Source organism: Hibiscus syriacus, unplaced genomic scaffold (genome assembly GCF_006381635.1).
Source record: "Hibiscus syriacus cultivar Baekdansim isolate YM2019G1 unplaced genomic scaffold, ASM638163v2 tig00110764_pilon, whole genome shotgun sequence".
NCBI lineage: Eukaryota > Viridiplantae > Streptophyta > Magnoliopsida > Malvales > Malvaceae > Hibiscus > Hibiscus syriacus.
The window spans coordinates 359256-380548 of NW_024062852.1; the positions used below are offsets into that span (position 1 = coordinate 359256).

The following is a 21293-nucleotide window of genomic DNA, read 5'->3' on the forward strand; positions in this document are numbered from 1 at the left end:
GTACGTGGGTAGGTTGGTTCATTCATTGGTTGCATCATATGGTCCTTAGCCTACTTCACTTCCTTATAAATGTGGCACATGCTTCCGTTGGTTTTAGCAAGGGCCTGTTCCCATGATTCCATTTTTTAAGCAAATGCATTAATAAAATTTCATTTTTTTATTAATATTTATAATTAAATATAATTATAAAATTTTTAATTGATAAATAATAATTCGGACTTAATGTTACGAAATAACTTGTTCGTGGCAGTTATATCATATTTTGCCAGTTTGTGTCACTTCAAGTGACTAACCATTTTGTTGGGAATTAAAATTGCTTCATTCTTCTTCTTTTTAATTTTAAATTCATTTAGTTTATAAATATAAGCAAGAATGTGGAATGAGAATTTAGATAAATATAGAAGTTAAAAAATATATATTAGTAATATACTAAAAGAATATACGAAAAGAAAGAAATCAAAGCGGGATGATGTTTACTTAGATTTAAATTAAAAGAAAATAAGAACAAAAAAAGATGATGATATTTAAAACTCCGACTAAGACAATACTTTGAAAGAAAATTAGTGAAGTATTTTAGGGGGAAAATAAGGTTTAAAATATCAAAAAAGTACACATATTTATGAAATAACTTAAAAATATTTTTAAGATGAATGGCATTAACTTCTCATTAAATGCATTCACCAACATTTACCAATATTCAGAAGCAGCAGTTTGATCCACATTTATTGTTCTTTCCCTTTCCCTTTCTCACTACATTCTTCGCTGCATAAACTACACCAACCATCATCTACTTCCCTTCTCCACTAGATTTCTTGTGTATTATTTTCATCCCTTTTTCCTTTTGCTCTTTCGGGTGTTTTCCCATTTACCGTCTCTATCAAGAAACTACATGCAAAGCTAAGAGTATGGGATGCTACCCAGGGTTTTGCCTTGCCTGAAATGGCTTCTCAGCTACAACTTCAGTGCTTCTTTTACTTGTCTGTGTATCCAAATTGCAGAAATGGTGATATTGTTTGGTTTCCATGCTACAAAAACTTGTGCAAGGGAGTGTTTTGATCTGGGTTTTTAGGTAAGGAGCTTCAGATATTTGGTTTTGGTCTCATTTTTTCAACTCCATTGCTATTTTTAATGATAGAGAATCATGTTTATACTGCAAAGGGTACATTAGAAAGGTGTTATGCAAAGTATCTGAGGTACAGTGTTGATGTGGTGGGTGTGTATTCAAGTTAGCTTTGAACAGTTAGGTTCATATTGTGCTGCAATGGTAGTTCTCTGCCTATTTATTAGAGATTCTTCTGTTTGGGTCTCACTTGTGGCTTTGTTGAATATATGGTGGTTAGTTTCGGGTCTAGGCTCGATGTCTAGTATTGCCATTTCTTATGGCGAGAATGGTCCTGTTTTTTGTGGCTTAAAACCTGATGGTTCACATCGTGTGACCTGCTATGGATCAAATGCTGCAGTCATCTATGGGACCCCTTCTCATTTCCCATTTGTGGGTCTAACTGCCGGTGACGGTTTCGTTTGTGGCCTGTTGATGGATTCGAACCAACCTTATTGTTGGGGAAGCAGCGGCTATGTCAAAATGGGGGTTCCTCAGCCAATGATTAAGGGAGCCGAGTATGTAGAAATCATTGCAGGAGATTACCATTTATGCGGTTTGAGAAAGCCTTTAACCGGAAAGCGTCAAAATTATGCTTTGGTTGATTGTTGGGGTTATAATATGACCAAGAACTATGTGTTTGATGGGCAGATTGAATCACTCTCTGCGGGATCGGAGTTTAACTGCGGGTTGTTTTCTCGGAACATGACTGTTTTGTGTTGGGGTGATGAGGCGAATAGCCATGTCATTAGCTTGATTCCTAGAGAAATGAGGTTTCAAAAGGTTGCTGCTGGGGGATATCATGTATGTGGGATTTTGGAAGGGTTGAACTCTAGAGTCTTTTGCTGGGGAAGGAGCTTGAACCTCGAAGAAGAACTGTCCATGCCAGTTGCATATTCACGTCAAGGAAATGTTGATTCGCCGCCGAAAGATCTGATGCTCACAGTTGTTGGAGGGAAGTTTCATGCTTGTGGAATCAAGAGTTACGATCACCAAGTGGTTTGCTGGGGTTTCATTGTCAATCCATGTACCCCTCCTCCGAAAGGTGTTAAAGTCTATGGAATTGCAGCTGGAAATTACTTCACCTGTGGTGTTATAGCCGAAAAATCCTTTCTCCCAGTTTGTTGGGGCGTCGGATTCCCCACCTCGCTCCCTCTTGCAGTCTCACCCGGACTTTGCAAAGACACTCCTTGCACACTGGGTTTCTATGAAGTTAGTCCTAAGAATGCACCTTGCAAGTCTCCTAACTTTCATATTTGTATGCCCTGCAGCATTGGTTGCCCTGCTGAAATGTACCAAAAATCAGGATGTACTTTGAAGGCCGATCGTGTTTGTGATTACAATTGTTCTAGTTGCAATTCAGTGGAATGCTTCTCTAATTGTTCTTCGTCTTCGAATTCTGATGCTGCTAATGGAAGTAAAAACGAGAGGTTCTGGTCGCTGCAATTACCAATCATCGTTGCGGAGATTGCCTTTTCCGTGTTACTGGTTATTATGATATCGTTAACTGCAGTTTTATATGTTCGATACAGGTTGCATAACTGTCGCTGCAAAGCAAAAGAGTCAAAATCCATGAAAGCTAATGAGGTTGCTTCTTGCCGAAAGGAAAACATAAAAATCCGTTCCGACTTCGATGAGCTTAAGATCAAGAGAGCTCGGATGTTCAATTACGAAGAACTTGAGAGGGCCACTGGTGGATTCAAAGAAGAATCCGTGGTTGGAAAAGGAAGTTTCTCATGCGTTTATAAAGGGGTATTGAAAGATGGGACTGTTGTTGCAGTTAAAAAGGCTATAATGTCTTCAGATAAACAGAAGAATTCGAAAGAGTTCCGCACAGAGTTAGATTTATTGTCAAGATTGAACCATGCCCATCTTTTGAATCTGCTCGGATACTGCGAAGAAGGTGGAGAACGGCTTCTGGTTTATGAGTTTATGGCTCATGGATCATTGCACCAGCATCTTCATGGAAAGAACAAAGCCTTGAAAGAGCAATTAGATTGGGTCCGAAGGGTCACCATCGCAGTCCAAGCTGCTAGGGGAATTGAATACTTGCACGGTTACGCTTGCCCGCCAGTGATTCATAGGGACATCAAATCTTCGAACATTCTCATCGACGAAGAACACAATGCTCGAGTGGCTGATTTCGGTCTCTCTTTACTAGGACCTGCAGATAGTAGCAGTCCATTAGCCGAGCTACCTGCTGGAACACTCGGTTATCTTGATCCGGAATACTACAGGCTTCACTATCTCACAACAAAATCCGATGTCTACAGCTTCGGCGTGTTATTGTTGGAAATTTTAAGCGGACGAAAAGCCATTGATATGCAATACGAAGAAGGGAATATAGTTGAGTGGGCAGTTCCATTGACTAAATCGGGAGACATATCTGCAGTTCTAGACCCCGTTTTAAAACCCCCTGCAGACATTGAAGCTTTAAAAAGGATTGCAAATGTGGCTTCCAAATGTGTGAGAATGAGAGGAAAAGAGAGACCATCAATGGATAAAGTGACCACTGCTTTAGAGCGAGCTTTGGCTCAGTTGATGGGCAGCCCGTGTAGCGAACAACCGATTTTGCCAACTGAGGTGATCTTGGGAAGCAACAGAATGCACAAGAAGTCTTCTCAACGGTCTTCAAATCGATCGGTCTCGGAAACTGAAGTCGCAGAAGAAGTGGAGGACCAAAGGTTTGAGTTTAGAGCTCCTTCATGGATTACCTTCCCTAGTGTAACTTCGTCTCAAAGGCGGAAATCATCGGTATCGGAAGCAGATGTCGAGGGAAAGAACATAGAAGGAAGAAACACGGGCAATTTAGGGTATGCCGGGGATGGTTTGAGAAGCTTGGAGGAAGAGATAGGCCCTGCATCTCCTCAACAAAGTTTGTTCTTACAACACAATTTCTAAATGAACCCAGAAAATGTTATGAATTGTTGTATTTGTTGAGGGAAATGGAACTGTAAAAAAAATTGAGAATGAGAGGATGTAACTTTTGAGGATTTTTATAGTATCATATCCTGGTTTGCATCTTGCATGTGTTTCGATTAATTTGAATTCTTCCTTGTGACTATCAAGTTTGTACTGATTGTAACTTGTATGATCTGTTTCTTCTAATGCTAATGGATGAAATTCATATTTACTGTTCAGTTTCTTAAATTACGAAAGTTTCGAGTTCTATTTTAACTTCACAACGACAAAGGAGATCCTATAAAAAATTTCTTTTTAGTGGATTGAAGGTTGGACTTGAACTGTTCAACAAGGATTGGGCCTAAACTAAAATAGTTCATTTATTTATTTTTTAAAATTTAAACCTAACTATAAAACCCTCATTGATTGTAATTATTACTTTCCTCTCGAAATTTCCTATCCAAACCCCTCTCTCTCTCTCTCTCTGAGTTCACCTACCGGTGTCGCTGTCGTTGGTGTCGCCGTCGCTTCAGCCACAGTGTTCTTTTAAAATTTAAACCTAATAAAACCCTCATTGATTGTAACTATTACTTTCCTCTCGAAATTTCCTATCCAAACCCCTCTCTCTCTCTCTCTCTGAGTTCACCTACCGGTGTCGCTGTCGTTGGTGTCGCCGTCGCTTCAGCCACAGTGTTCTTTGTCTTTCCAATGGCGATCCTTTTCTTTCTTTCGTCTCTTCACTGAATTCTCCTTCGCTTCTTTTGTGTTTCCGGAGGCTTTTCTTGCTATTCTTCGCTTGGCGGTGAACGCCTAACTCTCCGGAAGACTCGCAGCTGCAACTCTTCATTCCTCAGCCTTCACCACTAGGTATCTCTTTCACTATCTTTACTCTTGATGTTCCGCTGAATATTTGTTTTCTTTAAAATTGCAGCTTTTTCATTAAGTTTTTGTTCATTTTCGTTTCTTCCGCTAGAGTTGAAGAACAATCCAAAAGGTTCTTTTAATTAATTTTAAATTATTTGCGTTGAATCAGAGATTTATGCGTTGGAAACTATATTTTGAAGTATTTCAAATGGCAATGGCTTAATTTTTCTTCAATATCAAAATTCATGAGTTTTTTGCTAATAAAATTCATGATCTTAGTTTTATATGTGAAATCAATATGTTAGATTATGTGTTGGTGGTTGTGGCTTTATTCATTTGTTTATCTTTGAAGAAAATTGTGATTTTGCTTTAACAACTTTTGAGGCACCAAAAGTAAATTAAAAATGATATTTTTTTAAAAAATAGGGCCAAATGGAACCTTACTTTAGGGATGTCACATATTGTTGGTTTGTCTGGATGAATTTATTGTCTTGGAAATTTGGAGAAAAAGTTGGAATTTCAATGATCAGGTTTATAGGTTTTGATCCTAAATGGGGTCTGCTGAACAAGATGAGTATGCTGCTTTCAAAGAGAAGGTGAGGCGGACGGTTTTCATGGATAACCTATCGCCGGTTGTAACGGAGTCAGTTGTGAGAACTGCCCTTGATCAGTATGGAAATGTCAAGAGTGTTGAGTTCCTTCCGAACTATCTGGAGCCTCGGAACATGCCCAGATGTGCTTTGGTGGAGATGGAGAAAGAAAAGCAAGCTGAAGTTGTCATCTCGACATTATCAGAACTGCCTTTTATGATGTCTGGAATGCCAAGGCCTGTGAGGGCACGTGCTGCTGTGCCCGAGATGTTTGGTGATCGCCCAAGAAAGCCTGGTCGACACCTTCATGTCCATTGGTTGGACCCTTCTGATCCCAATTTTGAACTAGCAAACAAGCTTAAGCAGCTTGTGAACAAGCATGCCACTGAAAATGAAGTGATGCTCAAGGTAAATTCTAAATCTTGCATAGAAACCATCCGCTACTAGGCGTGTAAGATATTGTTATTTTATAGTGAAAGTGTTATTTGTTGCTTTCGAAGCATCAACTGGAGAAGGAGGAGAAGCTTGCAAAGCAACAAGGAGAAACTTTGAAAGCAAATTACAAGAAGTATGAGATGATAGATACTTTGATGGCTGATGGAACTGTTCGACGTTTGGCACGACGCTATAATTTGAGAATTTCAGATGATTCAGGCCCTTCTACCTTTCACTGACTTGCGACAACTTTATATGCTAACGTAAGTAAGGAGGTCCTCATTCTTGATTTGCGACTGTCAAGATTCTAGTCTGTATGTACTCTCTTTTATCCAGTCGAGGAAGGCTGGTCACGTCACTATCATCATCCCCCCTTGTATCCTTAAAGCCGGTCTTTCTTTCATATTGAGAAAAGAAATAAATAGGTTGAACAGATTTTGCCTTACCATAGTGAACTATAGCACTTATGAGCATAGGTTATTGGTGCATTAGAAAGTCATGGTTATTTAAATTCTATAGAACATGAGCACTATGTATTAATTGATCTTCCTTGAATATTTTGTGAAGGTGGATAATTGGATATCTATCTACAAGGAGAAAGGCCTCATTGAAAATCATGTCTGGATTTGATGTTACTTAGATGGATCGATAAATGGTTTTATTTGTTCGTCGATGTTTGCTTTGATTCGACTGATCGTCTCTCGATTCTGTTGGAAAATCTTTTTTTTTTTGCTTTAATAAAAGGTCTAATAAAAGGTCTGATGTGGTGGAAGATAAAAAATCGTAATTTATTTTTTTAATTATAAAATAATTTGAGTCGATTTATAAAATAGAACTCGAATAATAACTTGAATAATTCTAAATTTTTAATAATTATTAAGTTTTCAATTTTGAGTTGATGTATAAAAAAATAAAGATACATATATTAGTTATAGTTATAGAAAATTATTTAAATTAAGATTAAATAGTATCATAATATTATAGATGAATAGAAATTCGAACAATTTAACTGAAAAAACTTATAAATAAATTTCGAGTTATCAAATAAGATTGATCAACTAGATTAATTTGAAATTTTTTATTTAATTTGATTGAACGCTGGCCTCAGGGCAAACCTATCAAATAAGATTCATCGACAGTATAGGATGAGGATGAATCGTCTTAAAAGTAGGTGACACTATTTCAGCTTGTAATTTCATGCTATACAAAAGTAAATCGACTTGTGTTGCACAAGATAACGTCTAAGCGTGTAGTATTTTATATACAATTTCATGATAAGTGACGAATTTATAAAATTTTAAAGTAAGAAACTAGATTTTAATAGAAAATATCTAAAACACATAGGATTTTGAAATTTTCAGAACTCTCCTCGTTCATCCCAAAACGAATTAGTTTGACCAATAAATTTCTTAAAAATAAAAGGGAGTTTTGAGACAATCATCGACATGTTGTGGTTGATGAAGAAGAGGAAATGAGAAAGTTGATTAAGGTTTGTAATATTGTATACTTGAATTATATATTTAAATTCTCACCATATCCAAGGTCACGTTTGTATTTCTCTGCTTAATTAGCGTTGATGATGGTATTCAAACAGTAACAATTATATACGAGTGAGATTTAATTGATATAATTGTATTTGAAAATATGGAAATTTATGAATCGTTTTTTATCTAAAATTTTCATATAATACTCATAATATATTAGTTTTTATTATTGTTTGATTCTTATATTTTGTAAAAAGATTAAAATTGTAAATTTTAAAATATTTTTATAATTTTAAAATAAATTATGCATTTTTATATATTTAAAAAAAATTATTATGCAATTATAATTTTTATTTCGTTTACATTTAGTTAATCATCATTAAAAACAATCTATTTTACATCATAATAGACCAACACCCCTTTAATTCATTTTTTTCTGCAATTCCATGATTAAGTAATTATGAGATACATTGTGTATTTTAATTGAATTTCAGCATCAATAAAGCAAATTGTAATAGTGAATTGAAAGAAAGAAATAAAGAAAAGATAATAAGTCTGAGCCAAAGATGACCAATGAGAATGATGCAACGTATTTCTGATATCTAATCCTTTATCTTCCATCAACAAATCCAATATCTATAAAGTTTCCTCACAACCCAACAAAATATCAAACAAAAACATGGCCTCTACTTCTCTAAGAAACCTCCACCATCACCACCACCACCATTGCTCCTCCTTCAAACGCCTCCCTCCACCTCCACCTCCCTCCTCCCTCTTCCTCAAACCCCCTTCCACAACCACTTCCTCCACAAACATCCTTTCCACCACTTCCTCCTCCTCTTCCACCACCTTCTCTCTTCCTTCTTCCACCACTTCCACCACCACTACATCCTCCTTTGACACCCTGCAACACCTCCTTTCAACCCAAAACTTCCGCCAAGCCGACGAAGAGACCCGCCGTCTGCTCATACTTCTAGCCGGCGAACAATCTCAGAAACGCGGCTACGTCTTCTTCTCCGAAGTTCAATACATCCCAGAAACTGATCTCAAAGCAATTGATGAACTATGGAGAAAATACAGCAACAACAAGTTCGGGTACAGCGTGCAGAAAAACATCTGGAAGAAAGTTAACAAGGACTTCACCAAGTTGTTCCTAAAACTCGGATGGATGAAAAAACTCGACACCGAAATCGAACAATACAACTACAGGGCTTTCCCCGATGAGTTCACGTGGGAACTCAATGACGAAACACCGGAAGGTCATCTTCCACTGACAAATGCTTTGAGAGGAACTCGGTTATTTAACAGTATTCTTAGCCATCGAGCTTTTGAGGGTCAAGAAGAAGAAGAGGCTGAAACCGGAGAAAATGGAGGTCTTAGAGATGGAACCAAGCCACTCGGCAACAAGTTTTTGAAGCCAAATTATAGTTTCTAACGTACAAAAAACGTAATTTTTTCAATGTTAATGTAAAATGCATTGTGAAATCTAAATGGGCTTTTATAGTTTTAATGAATCGAGTTGAATATATTTATGGTTTGTATACTATTTAGGCTAAACTATTATTTTAGTCATCCAACTATCACTTTGGTTCCATTTTAGCTACTCACCTATTGTTTTTCTTCATAATCATCACTAATGTTATATTTTAGTTTAATTTTGATCACACGCTGTTCAAAAATCAACAGAACCATTGACATAATATTTTTTATTTTTTCAATGATGATATGGTATTACCTTATGGTGACATATAAGTATTACCGTTAATTTTGTAACGATGTGTGACCAAAATGAAACCAAAATATATCATTAGTGATGATTTTGAAAAAAATAATTAAGTAATTCAAATTAAATTAAAGTGGTATTTGTACGATTTTTACGTTGATATTTATGCCATTTATGATCAATGGATGCGAATAATGACAAACAAATGCCTGAACTTTTTTGTTGTTTTGCTTGATTTTTGCTTGCGACTTCTTTTGCTTGTTTTGGTTAGGGATGGCAGAATGACCCGAATTCGATGAGAAAATTTGAAATTCGGTTAAGTTTGGGTCGAGTCGGTTATCGAGGTAAAATTTGAGGATTTTTTTGGGTTCGGGATAAGGTATTCCCGCCCCGATTATATATATATATAATTTTTTTATTTTTTATATTAATCATATATATAATATTTTTTATTTTTTATATTAATTATATATAATATATAATATTTTATATTCTATATATTTTATATTTTTTCTATTTATTTTAATAAAAAATACGGTTTTTCTCGGGATCGGTTCGGGTCAGGTTTGGGGTCAGGGCAAAAAAAAATTTCGACGGGGTGCCCAGATAAAAAATCCGACGGGGATCGAGGCGGGAACTAGGACGTGGATTTATTTTGGAGACGGGGACGGGGGAGCAAAACCCGCCCCGAACCCGCCCCGAACCCGCCCCGTTTCCTTTCCTAGTTTCGGTATTCATCACCATAAATGAAAAAGAATTTTAAAATATTTTTTGTTTTCCAGAGAAAAGCTTTCATTTAAATAAACACTCACATGAACCAAACGACCTCAAGAATAAAAGAATTTTTATTATTTTTAAATTTTTTGAATTTGAGCAGTAATAATATCGAAAGTGTGAACGTTTAATATTAAATGGTTGAGAGAGATCTTTAAACAGATACAACACTATATTTTATCTCAGATGAATAAAAAAACAAAAACCAAACAAACACTCGTGAGGAAGGCAACAACCCAACAACAAATCAGGCAGCTCCAAGCCAAATAACAGACAAAAAAAAGGGGAATCAAAGATGATCCCAAAATGCACCAAGACAAACACCTGCTATGATAATTCATGCGTCCTAAGGTGCTTTAATCTTATTTATATGTAATCGATTCCCTAAAGTAAATTTTTAAATTTCTTTTAAAAATATGATTTTTCATGTGTTCAGTCATACTTAGTCTAAACCGATCGATGAAGACTCTAATTTTTTTAAAACATGAACCATCTTTAGAAGAAAAATATCTTCAAACCTGAAAAAGATTTCGAAAGTTTGGTGACTTTTCTGGAAACTCAACTCGTGAGTTTAGAATATGTTGTCTTGATTTTTTGAAGTTGGAAACTCAAATTTAATTCTTAATATATGATTCCTTCTTCATTTTTATAAATAAGATTATTTTTTGTAAATATCTTTTAAGTTTGACTGTCTTGATCTTTTCATTTCGCATTTCTTAATATTTTTAAAAATTAAAAAAATAATTAAAAGTTGATGAATTATATCCAATTAATTTAACTCGTAACATCATATATATATATAGATTACAAGCTGGTCCATATTTTATACTGAAGCTAATAATTATTTATTTATTCTTCTACATTTAATAAACTTTGAAACCTATGCCTCTTATTCATCATAGAAGTTTTAAAAGACCTGTAAAGCATAGCATATGATATCGGTTTACTTGGAAGAGAAATCAGAATTCAATGCTTTGCTTGCAAGTATTGACTCCTCCACACCCTGCTGAATTAAGCAACTTAAAAAATGAAATAAAAGAATAATCCATTTCCACAATCTTCTACTCTCTTGTATTGCATGTATGTTTGAACTAAGTCAGCATGTCAATGGCATTTTGCTTTTAATTTATACAACAATGCAAGACATGCACAACCCTATACATTTCTCTTCTAATGGATTCATATTGAAACCTCGACAGGTACGTGTATAGGTCCCCTGCAAAAAAAAAAAGAATGTCTCCAGAAATTCCCAAGTCTTTGGGAAATACCCAGGAGATAAATAGCCCGATCTAAGACATGATTCGTCTCTGAAATTGTCCCGGAAATATTCGAACAAGATCACAGAAACAATGCAGTTAATTTCTGACTAAAAATATTCCTAATAATTGATAGGGACACCAAACTCACCAAAGTAATGCACTAAGCACAGGGGCAAAGTCTCCTGGTATGCCGATGAGAACCACCACAAGACAGCATTGATTGTGTTCGAGTATACAAGCATGCTCCTGGATTCTGAAACATGGGGAATATGTCATTCTCAACCTTTACCATTAAATGTCTCATTTTATTGATAAGAGTTTATTTTTTATGAAAGATTTGACCAAGTGGGAAAAAATTATTTCAATTATCAGGGTAGCACAAAGTTTTGCAAATATAAACTCTACTAACAAGGAAATATACCAAATGTTTGGGAGCATCATCTACAACTTCTGCAGGTTGATCGGTTCCAACACTTGCCAAGCATGCTCCTTTGCAGCTCATATATTTCTGCATACTGTTTACAAAGAATAACTCAAACCAAAATATAACAGAAAAAGCTATTGGAAGTGCAGGAGATAAAACATTGTAAAATGACTTCAACAACAAATTGTTGAAAACCTCCCTGTTTAGACTACACCCATACTTTACTCCTAGATGTTATAAAGGAAGAGGGAATGTGTAAAAGCATCGACAAAATTGACCAAATTCAGAATAAAATAGGGATAACTAGATAAGTGTAATAACAAGAAGGATCGTATAGTATACCTAAATTGGAGGTAGATCAACCAAACAGAGGAACAGACTCCAGATGATATTAGCCATGCACTAAAGCAAATAATGAACAACACCATCAAATAATAGAAGAGGAGAGATGGTGAAGAACTTACATTTCACACTGGTTAAGTATCAAAAGCTTATTTAGTACACATGATTGTCCATTTGACTTGCAAACTGAATCACAAGACTCTCCTTGCCTTTGTCCAATGGGAAAAAGAGAAAAGTATTAGTTCAACGGACAGATATTACATGTTCGAATAAAGAAACAGAACCAACCATAGTGAAGATTTACCTTCCAACAGCAACATTAATACCATTTAGTTTGGCTTCTACAGGTGAGACAGTGGACCCTGTTGCAAGTAAAACCAATTATGTAATTTAATGCTAAATTATTGCATACTGAATTAAACCAGAAAGATGGTATCACTGTTCTGCAGAATATATATATAAAGATATTTTGTTATTGTTTATGGGCTTAAAATAAATGGTGTATTCGATGTTATTTAATTATTAAATCTATACTTCTTTGGAAAGTATACTGGAGTAGTATTATTGTACAAGCTTTTGGATTATTGAGATCCACTACATTTATTCCCATTCCCATTACCCTCTCAATTCCCTCTGTTGTTTTTCCTCATATCTTTTGCTAGGTTAGAGGAGCAGAATTTAAGAAAGATACAGGGTATTCAAATGAAAATAACTAAAAATGAGCCAAAGAGATAATATTAATGTTAATGGATAAGTCATGTCTAAACGTACCAGAAGAATTTGATGGTAGAGAAAAGCAATGATGAAAATCACTAACATAGGCATTTTCGTGAACCTGAAACATAATGTTAATTTAACCAACCTGAATCATATTTTTAAAACATAAAAAGTAACTCTTTTTGGATCATGTATATTACCTAAAGAAATGTCACTAATGAAGAAAATGAAACAGAAGCCCTTATTGTAGTTTGTGACTTGTAGCATTAGCATGACAGTCTAAATCACCAATGGTTTCCAAGAAATTATACCTAGATAGCTCTTTATTCATTAAAAATTCGCTCGGGGGGGGGGGGGGGGTGGATGACCCAGTGCACCATAAATATATTAATATATCTATAGAACATCACTTACAACACTTTCAGAGTTATGTCGACACCTCCCAGCACAAAAATCAAAGACACTTGGATATGTTCCTGTCAAACAGGGGGGGGGAAACGTTATAATGACCTTGCACCTAATAGAGATACATAGTAGCCATAGCATTGTTGAAAGATAAAGTAGCAAAAAGTTTTCTAATTGAATACATCTTCAGTAGGGCAACTACTACATCAAGAAGACAAACTACTCAGGAACAGAAATAGATCATTTAGAATAATATTTTATCACAATATATAATTTTGTAGTCCCAATATAGGCACAATCATCATCTTCAAAAAAATATTGCAAGAGGATCTCCATAGGATATTTTTAAGTAGCTATTACAGTGCCAAATAAGCTATCTCACAAACTGATTCTTAGGAATGGAAGCAAAAGAGTTACTTCAAAAACAGTAATATGACGTATAATCGTCATGACTCATGAGTGTGAAAATCCACTTTTAGGGAAGAAAAAAAAAGCCCAGCAAAATTGAGTAGCAGAGGTTTTTTTTATCACAGAAGATGTCACAGGTTGAAAATAAACTTCTTATTAATCAGATTATGCTGCAATATAAAATGCCATCAACTTATACAAGTATCCGAAATGTTTAGGACAGATTTTCATGCCGCTAGAACCAGCATATAAGTCCTAGCAGCAGCAGGAGATTTCATACCATTTCCCATCTTCAGAAGTAAATGAGCAGTTGTGACTAACTAAAACTATAAACTTACCTGATGTCAATGGCTTGGCCATTTTTAGTTTCAGTACTTGTTCCTTCTGTGTCTGCAAAAGAAATTTTGGTGTGAATTTAATTACACCTAACACACGTATGATAATTATACAAAATAAGGAGTGCTAAAAAAAGATACTTGTTCAGGATGTAGGCAGCACGAAACACAAAATTCGTAGGAGTTACAACACTTGGAAAGGACATTGCATCCACTGGAAGGAACTGGAAGTGTTACAAGCCACACTAAAGAATGTGTTTTAAGTCTGCATCATGGAGACCATAAGAATGTGGAAAAAACTCACTGGCAAGAGAATTTGCCTCCTCTTTCAGGACAGCAACGGGATTGTGGATCCAACGAGAGAGCATCACACACAGCCTACAATATAAATACTATTGTGAACCTATTATCAAAATAAAAGATAAGGTACTAGGCCAGACTTATTAGATACAATATGTAATACAAAAACCAAAGTCAGAACTAGAATAAGAGTTCCAAAGACTCTCTAGTAGTGACAGTACGCATTTACAAGTAATCAGAAACTTGAATGCAAATTAAACAAAGGATCATGAAATTTAACACGTTGGGTCAAACTTCATTGTTCTCCAGTCCATTATTACACTGCAATCTTTTTCTCGCCCTTCTCTTTGTTTGTGTCCATTGTGCGGATAAAGAAAAAGCTTAAACAGCATAAACCAAAAGTCTATATCTTCGGTTTTTCGAAGCAGTTCTACAAAGGATCATAATGCTTTTCTTGAATGACTATGGCAATAAGTCATGTATATAACCCCATATTTTGCAAGAAAGAAAACAGCTTTCAGTTCCTTTTCATTCAGTTTATCATACCTATATATTTCCACACATTAATTCCATAAAAAAGTAAAAAATCAATATCTTTTTTTCAAAATTTACAAATTAAAAAAGTTGAACATGGTAGTCCAAGAAGAAAAAAATGATGAACGTAATAACGTACCATTATCATCAGATAATAAATATCTTCCTTGAACTGTTGTTCTGCAAATGCGCCTATCTGGAAAGCCGATCTCCTTCCTACGATTCCATAAAGTTGGAAACCCAGAATCAAAACGCAGAAACAAAACTACCCAAAACTATTTGACGAAAAAAATCCTAGAAATTACTTTCACCCAGATAATTAAGATTGTATTGGACCTGGTAGCAGCAATTGTCGATGACAATTTTAAAAAGAATTGAATGAGGAAAACCCAGGATGATATCAACCTGGATTTGAATTTCGACATTCTCATCATGGATTTTAGCACCTATCGACAATTTCTTATCATTCTTCCTTTGTTGTCTCCTCTCTGAGATTCGATGCCCGAGACGACAATGCAAGTCATTCGGTTGAAGGAACAGCCCAACTGCCCCCAAGCCCATAAAAATTTAACCATATAATTTAAAAAAAAAAAAAAAAAAAGTAAGGGTCACATTTGCCCTCTAGACCTAATTTGTCATTTCACAACTATCGCATTTTCGCATCAATTTAGATTTTAAAATTATTTAATTGCATTATTCTATATCTTACTCCTAAATTAAAACTCTACATTGATAATCTTAAACCATAATCTCATAACCTCTAAATCATAAACCTTAATCTATAACTTAAAACCTGCAGTTTAAGATTTTAAGTGAGTGGTAGGGTATAGAATAACGTATTTAAACAACTTCGAAAACTAAAGTGATATGAAAATACGATAGGAGCGAAAATAATAAATTAAGTCTACTACATAGGTAAAAGTGACCCTTAATCCTTTAAGTGACGATTTACCTTATGAGATTTTTTTTAAAAAATTATATGGTTAAAATTTTTAAGTTGGCAATCTATTATTTATCTCATAAAAGTGGCAATTTCATATAAACAATATATTTTTATTATTTATATAAATAACAGCTAAAAAAATTATATAAACAAATGTATTTTTTTTTGGCCAAAACACACTACGTCAATCATATTTGATAGAACATGCATATACTAACGTGGTAAGAAATTTTGTTCAAATAGAAGAAATAAATGTGACACGTGCTGAAGGTATCTATTTGCACAATCATAACTCAAACGACAATTAATCACGTAATAAATATGTATTTAAACACTTGAAAAAATTAATACCTAAATAATGAGTGAGTGATTTGAGAATCTCACTACAAAACATTTTGATTTGAAGATGTAAAAAAGAGGCCTTTTTTATTTCTTTACATATCTATGTGAGGTTTATTGTATTACCATGTGGTAATTGTCAAAATAACATTAATCACGGTTTTCTCAAACATATATCATCATTTTATTAGTGGAATAATTCATTAAAAAAATATCACATCATCCACTATGTTAGACTACTGTTAATCATCTAACGAAACTTAAGGCTCGAGTGACCATTTTGTTATCTTTTGTGATATTAATGGTTGTTTCTTTACTTTTGAAACTTGAAGGGAATAAAGAAATTTACTAAGCTTCGATGACCAATTTTGTAATTTACCCAAAATAGTTTACACAATTGAAGATATTGTTCCATTACAGCAGTTCATAACCGTTTGCTAAACTTGTATCACATCCCCAACACCAAACCTTTCGTTTTACTTACAAACGGAACGAGTCTTTCGCTGAAGTATTCGGAGAGGGAGAGAAATAAATTCAGCTAACACAACAAATTTTAAGATTTTTTTTACTCCCCCTATGCATTCTGGAGCATCGATTTTCTTCAACAAAGGAGGAATTTTTAATTCCATTTTTCTTTCTCTTTTGCTCCAATCAACCATTGCTACACCACCATGTCGTTTCCGCCGGGAAACCCGCGCCGGATTCCGAAGACTCTTCCGTTGTCGTTTCTCGTCTCCTTGTCATTCCCCTTCGCCGGTGACTCCAAGTCACCTTCCTGTAACAATCCTGTGGAAACGGTAATTTCATTTTTTCCCCCTTTTTTATAAAATTATCATTAGCATTAACGGCATTGCTAAATGCTCTTGCTTTGAGCTTTATTAATTTGGTTAATGTAACAGTCTAAAGGAAACAGGAAGATTAGAGAAGAAAACAGAGTAAGAACAGTGAAGGAGCAGAGGAAGAAGAGAGAAGAACGGATAAGAGAAAAGCCAATCAATTCATTTCATTTCATATAATTCTCGTATATTTCTAAACCCCAAACATAATATATTTATAACCTATTATAAAAAGTAGCCCAAAAACTATAGCCCACTATATTATTTATTTATTTATAAAAGGCCCATTACAATACTTCCCGCTTGGAAAAAGGTCGTCATTGTCCTCGAGGGTCAAAACAGAAAACAGAATTCGGATAACAATCGAATCCTTTTCTCCCTTCGAAAAATCTTCAAAACGGTTCGACCAAACATTCATGAATGCTCTTTTCGTAATATCCGAAGTTGGAGTGTGAACTGGTAGTATTACCTCCATGAATACATCGGCCAACAAGTGTCCCCCAGGATCAAAATTTCTCCTAGATGATCCAAGTTCAGAGCAATTCTGCCCTTCTCATCGCTACAATAGCATCAAGTGTTTCTTGACAAAACAATGCATGTATCAAATAGCTCAAAACCAAAATCACTTCCATTCAACTCAATTTGTTCAAATACCCTAACCAGGTCACTTGAGTATCCGCACTTCGAATACACGGTCAACAACCTATTCCTGACTTCGAAATTATACTTGTGCAATACAATCAACCTTTTGACAGCTAATTCGACAGATGATGGCCTACAAAATGGACTAATTGTGACGGACTTTTTATTCAAACTCAAGCTTCTAGCACCTTCAATCATACTTCTTTCCATTAACAAAAGTCTAAATAGGCAAGTATCATGGATTGTAACAATTTTATCAATATTCATACGCATCAATGTATAAATTCCTCTAAACAAAATTAACCAGCGTGTTGACACTTGACACATTTGGAATTGATCCACATTTATCAGCAATAGTTCGTGTTTACCCTAATTCCTTAATATTTGAGTTCAAATCTTGCAGGCCATGGTGATGTAGTTATATTTTTAACATATGTTTTCTATTAGTTTCTGTCTAACTACCTGTTTTAAAAATAGGGTAAACTACTAGATTAGTCACTCTCCTTTCATATTTGTACACATTGTTGGAGCCTCGATGGTAATCCACCTATTTATCACACTTAATAACATGCAAGTAGATTCATACATAATTTTTTATATTCCTAACAAACATGTTTTTTGTCCTTTTCTTTCTAATCATCTGTTTTTAAAATTAATATGTCAACGGAGCTATTAAGAAAGATTCTTATTTTAATTATTATACTAAAATGTCGAGGTCTTCGTCCTATTTTAATTACTTTTCTACCCATATAAACTGTTCACATTCGTTTGCTATCTATAATGTTTTATTAATTGGTTGAGTGATCAAATATATTTATATTATTCATCTTATGTGGGTTCTAATTTTGGCATTTATCCTAAAAATATAATATTTATATTCTTTACATTCTATACGTTTGCTATCTGTTTTGGGTGTTGTTGGTAAGGCACATTTTAACCCGATTCCATTAAGTATGAATGCATGGCGAAAATTCTATTTTGAGAAGGCACATGACTGCATGATTTTTATTCAGTTTTGAGAGCTTTTATTTTAAATAATGGTTTTGGTTGATGATGCGTGAGAATAATGCTTAAATTCTCTATTTTGTTGATGAACACGTTTGGAAATTCGGAAACTATAGATATCTATTAGCACACATTTATTAAGCGATGTATTAAAGTGGCTGTGATAATTTTGAGAAAATAAAATATGACTAAAAATATATTTTTTTAAATCATCTCTTTTAAGTAGGATTTAAATATTCATAGTAATTTTTTATAATTTTCTTTATTTTTTTTTTTAAGTTTGATAAAAGTAGAAATCTTATGAACACTTTAAAATTTCATCAATTTCAACCTCGGATCCAAATAAATTAAATAATACATTTATTTGATTTCTTTTCTTACTCAATAAACACATTTTTTTATATGTCGATGATGATATTTTCAAAACTTTATTTTTCGTTCTTACTTTTTTCCATTTTTTAAATAAATTTTCCAATCTAAACTTTTAACGAAGCATGATTTTTTTTAAACAATCGTCATATATTAAATTCATTCTCAATCATTTCATTTAAGTATATGTTGATAATATTTTCTTTTTAAGTTTTTTAATAATGGCCTAAGCCTTGGAGAATAAATGTGAACATTATATAATTTAAAACTCTTTTTAATTTTATATATCATTTTACTATTCCTTCAATAATAAAAACATCAGCACAAAAATAAACAGCTCATATTAGAAAAAGCAGATAATATATTAATTATTCATTGATTTTATTATGTCATTGACGGTATATGAAAATGAAAACAGAGATAGAGTTACAACCATCATTATTTTACAATATCATTGAGATACGTGTAAAGTACTCAAATGAGCACTTGATTAAAATGTTGGTGTCGATATAACCAAATACTTTTTAATTTTAGTAATATGATCACATAATTATTTAAATGGTTTTAATGTAGACACTTACTGTTAAAACAGACAGCATAACTGATGTGGTTATTACGGCGAGTCAGAGGTCCACACCAACTACATCGTTTGTTTTTAAAAACAAGTAAGTACATTGAAACCACTTAAAAGGTATGTGGTCATATTGTCAATATTGAAAGTATGATGGTCGTGTAGACACCAACTCTATAATTAAGTGGTTATTTGAGTAGTTTACCCTTACGATATTTGTAGAGGAGTGAGGAGCACTAGGGAACAACTAGACTAGTGTTGTAATTATAACATAGGGTTCCAATTTTACCCGTTGGATTAGGACAATTTCGAATGTTCTGAATGAATTGTTGGGGCGGCTGTGGCCTATAGTAACAGAAACGAATCTCCACTAATTGTATTCTTGATATGTTGTTTCTGTCTCTGTTGCAAGAAATCTCAGGCAAATATCTTACGGAATTGTAAACTTTATTTACAACTTGTTGTACTGTATAACTTTGTCCGCTTTGAAATCCTAAATCTGAAGCAAAACAATATTAAATGAAATTAATAGACTGGGAGAAAAATATAATTTTTATTTGGTTCATAAAAATATTAAGATCTATAGCGAAATATATGAACTACTAAAAAAAAGGTGTAAAGAATATAAAATCACCTGGAGTAAAGGTATGCTTAAGTTGTAAGGCAGAGTTGAAGTAATTATAAGGGTTGGTGGGGTAATCAGAACATTGTCCATGCTTTTCCCATTCATTCCCCCAAAATTGATAGTTGGCGGCAGAGTTATTAGGGTTATTCAAGTTTGGCCATTGAACATTTAAGAGTGGGTAGATTGGACCTAAATAAGTCTTTTAAATCAACAACAATAAAAAAAAGTTAGATCACAAATAAATAAATAAATAAAATTCAAAGAATTAATTAAGTGATCTTTTGCTTACCGGGAGAGCTGACGAGCAGTGGGTATGACACCACCAGTACAATTTCTATTTAGAGAATATCTCTCTATCTCTTCGTCATAGATATCTTGTGGCCATATGCCATGGATGGTGAACATGTTATTGTAAGGGATAGGGAGAGGATTCGGGCAGCGCATTTGGGCGTAACTACATGTAGCCCGCGGCCATTGGAGACTGAGTTTGTAAAAGCTCACTGGATTCCTTGAAGCCTTGAGTGATGATTTAAACAAACGAAAGGTATTCAAAGTAATCGGGTTTGAACTTAATTGGAACCAAGCTGCCACACAAACCACCACAACAGCTACCAAAATATATTTGGATGGCATCCTCATATTTTCTACCAACTCTATTGCATTGTTGGAAGGGGTAATCCACCTATATATAACACTAATACCATGCAAGTACAACTTTATATACTAATTTTTATATTTCTAATACATGTTTTTTTATCTCTTTCTTTCTAACTACTTTTTTTAATTAAAAATTGGTATCAAATCTATTGACCGATTAATTCAGATCGGGTACTGCAGAGGCAAGAGTGACCCTCCTAACCCAATTTGCTCCATTCACAAACGTCAGGATTCAAACCTCTGACCTTACTTAAGAGACCTAGTGTTTCATCCCACTAGACCAACTGGTTGTTGGTTAACTACTTTTTTTTAATATATATATATTTATATTTATAACACATGTTTTTTTGTCTCTTTTCTTTCTAACTACCTGTTCTTAAAATTAAGAAATCGTCGGTGCTATTAAGAAATATTCTTATTTTAATTATTACAGTGAGATTGCAAGTCTTCATCGTATTTTAATTATTTTCCTACAAATGAAAACTGTTCACATGTATCCAAAGGTCGGGCAATTTGATAGATCTCAGATCAAATTTATTTTTCAAAAGGAAGACATCATAATATATATATATATATATAAATTGAAAATAGAGTTGTTATTCATGTAGAAAAACACTGTGTCGATGCCATAATGCATAAAGCACCACTAACAAGTCAGCAAAGCGTGAAGTGAATAATAATACCATCAAAGCTTCCAGCCATGCGCCACATG

The 21293-nt window shown here is 34.1% G+C and overlaps 4 protein-coding genes across 5 annotated transcripts; 3 read left to right on the forward strand and 1 right to left on the reverse strand.

Annotated features, from left to right (window-relative positions):
- Nucleotides 1-740: 740 nt before the first annotated feature.
- Nucleotides 741-4292, forward strand: LOC120139652 (serine/threonine-protein kinase-like protein ACR4). The gene has a single exon (XM_039154815.1). It carries the CDS (start codon nt 1205-1207, stop codon nt 3998-4000), a length of 2796 nt encoding a protein of 931 aa, XP_039010746.1. The 5' UTR covers nt 741-1204; the 3' UTR covers nt 4001-4292.
- A 319-nt stretch (nt 4293-4611) lies between these two features.
- On the forward strand, nt 4612-6437 carry LOC120139655. Of its 2 annotated transcripts, none has more exons than XM_039154819.1 (3): nt 4612-4867; nt 5403-5862; nt 5955-6437. In XM_039154819.1, exons 2-3 carry the CDS (start codon nt 5416-5418, stop codon nt 6126-6128), a joined length of 621 nt encoding a protein of 206 aa, XP_039010750.1. In that variant the 5' UTR covers nt 4612-4867; nt 5403-5415; the 3' UTR covers nt 6129-6437. The 2 variants fall into 2 exon arrangements, with proteins under 2 accessions (XP_039010750.1, XP_039010749.1); XM_039154818.1 differs by having other exon boundaries at nt 5395-5862; nt 5955-6436.
- Nucleotides 6438-8024: 1587 nt separating this feature from the next.
- LOC120139654 (tetrapyrrole-binding protein, chloroplastic-like) lies at nt 8025-8823 on the forward strand. The gene has a single exon (XM_039154817.1). It carries the CDS (start codon nt 8053-8055, stop codon nt 8806-8808), a length of 756 nt encoding a protein of 251 aa, XP_039010748.1. The 5' UTR covers nt 8025-8052; the 3' UTR covers nt 8809-8823.
- Nucleotides 8824-11234: 2411 nt separating this feature from the next.
- LOC120139626 lies at nt 11235-15155 on the reverse strand. The gene is made up of 11 exons (XM_039154788.1): nt 14900-15155; nt 14734-14810; nt 14065-14138; nt 13902-13974; nt 13764-13815; nt 13027-13088; nt 12667-12730; nt 12200-12257; nt 12018-12104; nt 11551-11644; nt 11235-11382 (listed from the first exon to the last, which is right to left on the reverse strand). Exons 1-11 carry the CDS (start codon nt 15153-15155, stop codon nt 11290-11292), a joined length of 990 nt encoding a protein of 329 aa, XP_039010719.1. The 3' UTR covers nt 11235-11289.
- Nucleotides 15156-21293: the final 6138 nt, after the last annotated feature.

Excerpts from the sequence above, each read along its gene's own strand:
- LOC120139626 (XM_039154788.1), bottom strand. The coding sequence starts at position 15,155 with ATGGGCTTGGGGGCAGTTGGGCTGTTCCTTCAACCGAATGACTTGCAT. Across the intron at positions 13,816-13,901 it reads GCTGCCTACATCCTGAACAA|ACACAGAAGGAACAAGTACT; the intron begins GTATCTTTTTTT and ends TTTCTTTTGCAG. Across the intron at positions 11,645-12,017 it reads ATACTTAACCAGTGTGAAAT|TATGCAGAAATATATGAGCT; the intron begins GTAAGTTCTTCA and ends CTTTGTAAACAG.
- LOC120139655 (XM_039154819.1), top strand. The coding sequence starts at position 5,416 with ATGGGGTCTGCTGAACAAGATGAGTATGCTGCTTTCAAAGAGAAGGTG. Across the intron at positions 5,863-5,954 it reads AAAATGAAGTGATGCTCAAG|CATCAACTGGAGAAGGAGGA; the intron begins GTAAATTCTAAA and ends TTGCTTTCGAAG.
- LOC120139652 (XM_039154815.1), top strand. The coding sequence starts at position 1,205 with ATGTGGTGGGTGTGTATTCAAGTTAGCTTTGAACAGTTAGGTTCATAT.
- LOC120139654 (XM_039154817.1), top strand. The coding sequence starts at position 8,053 with ATGGCCTCTACTTCTCTAAGAAACCTCCACCATCACCACCACCACCAT.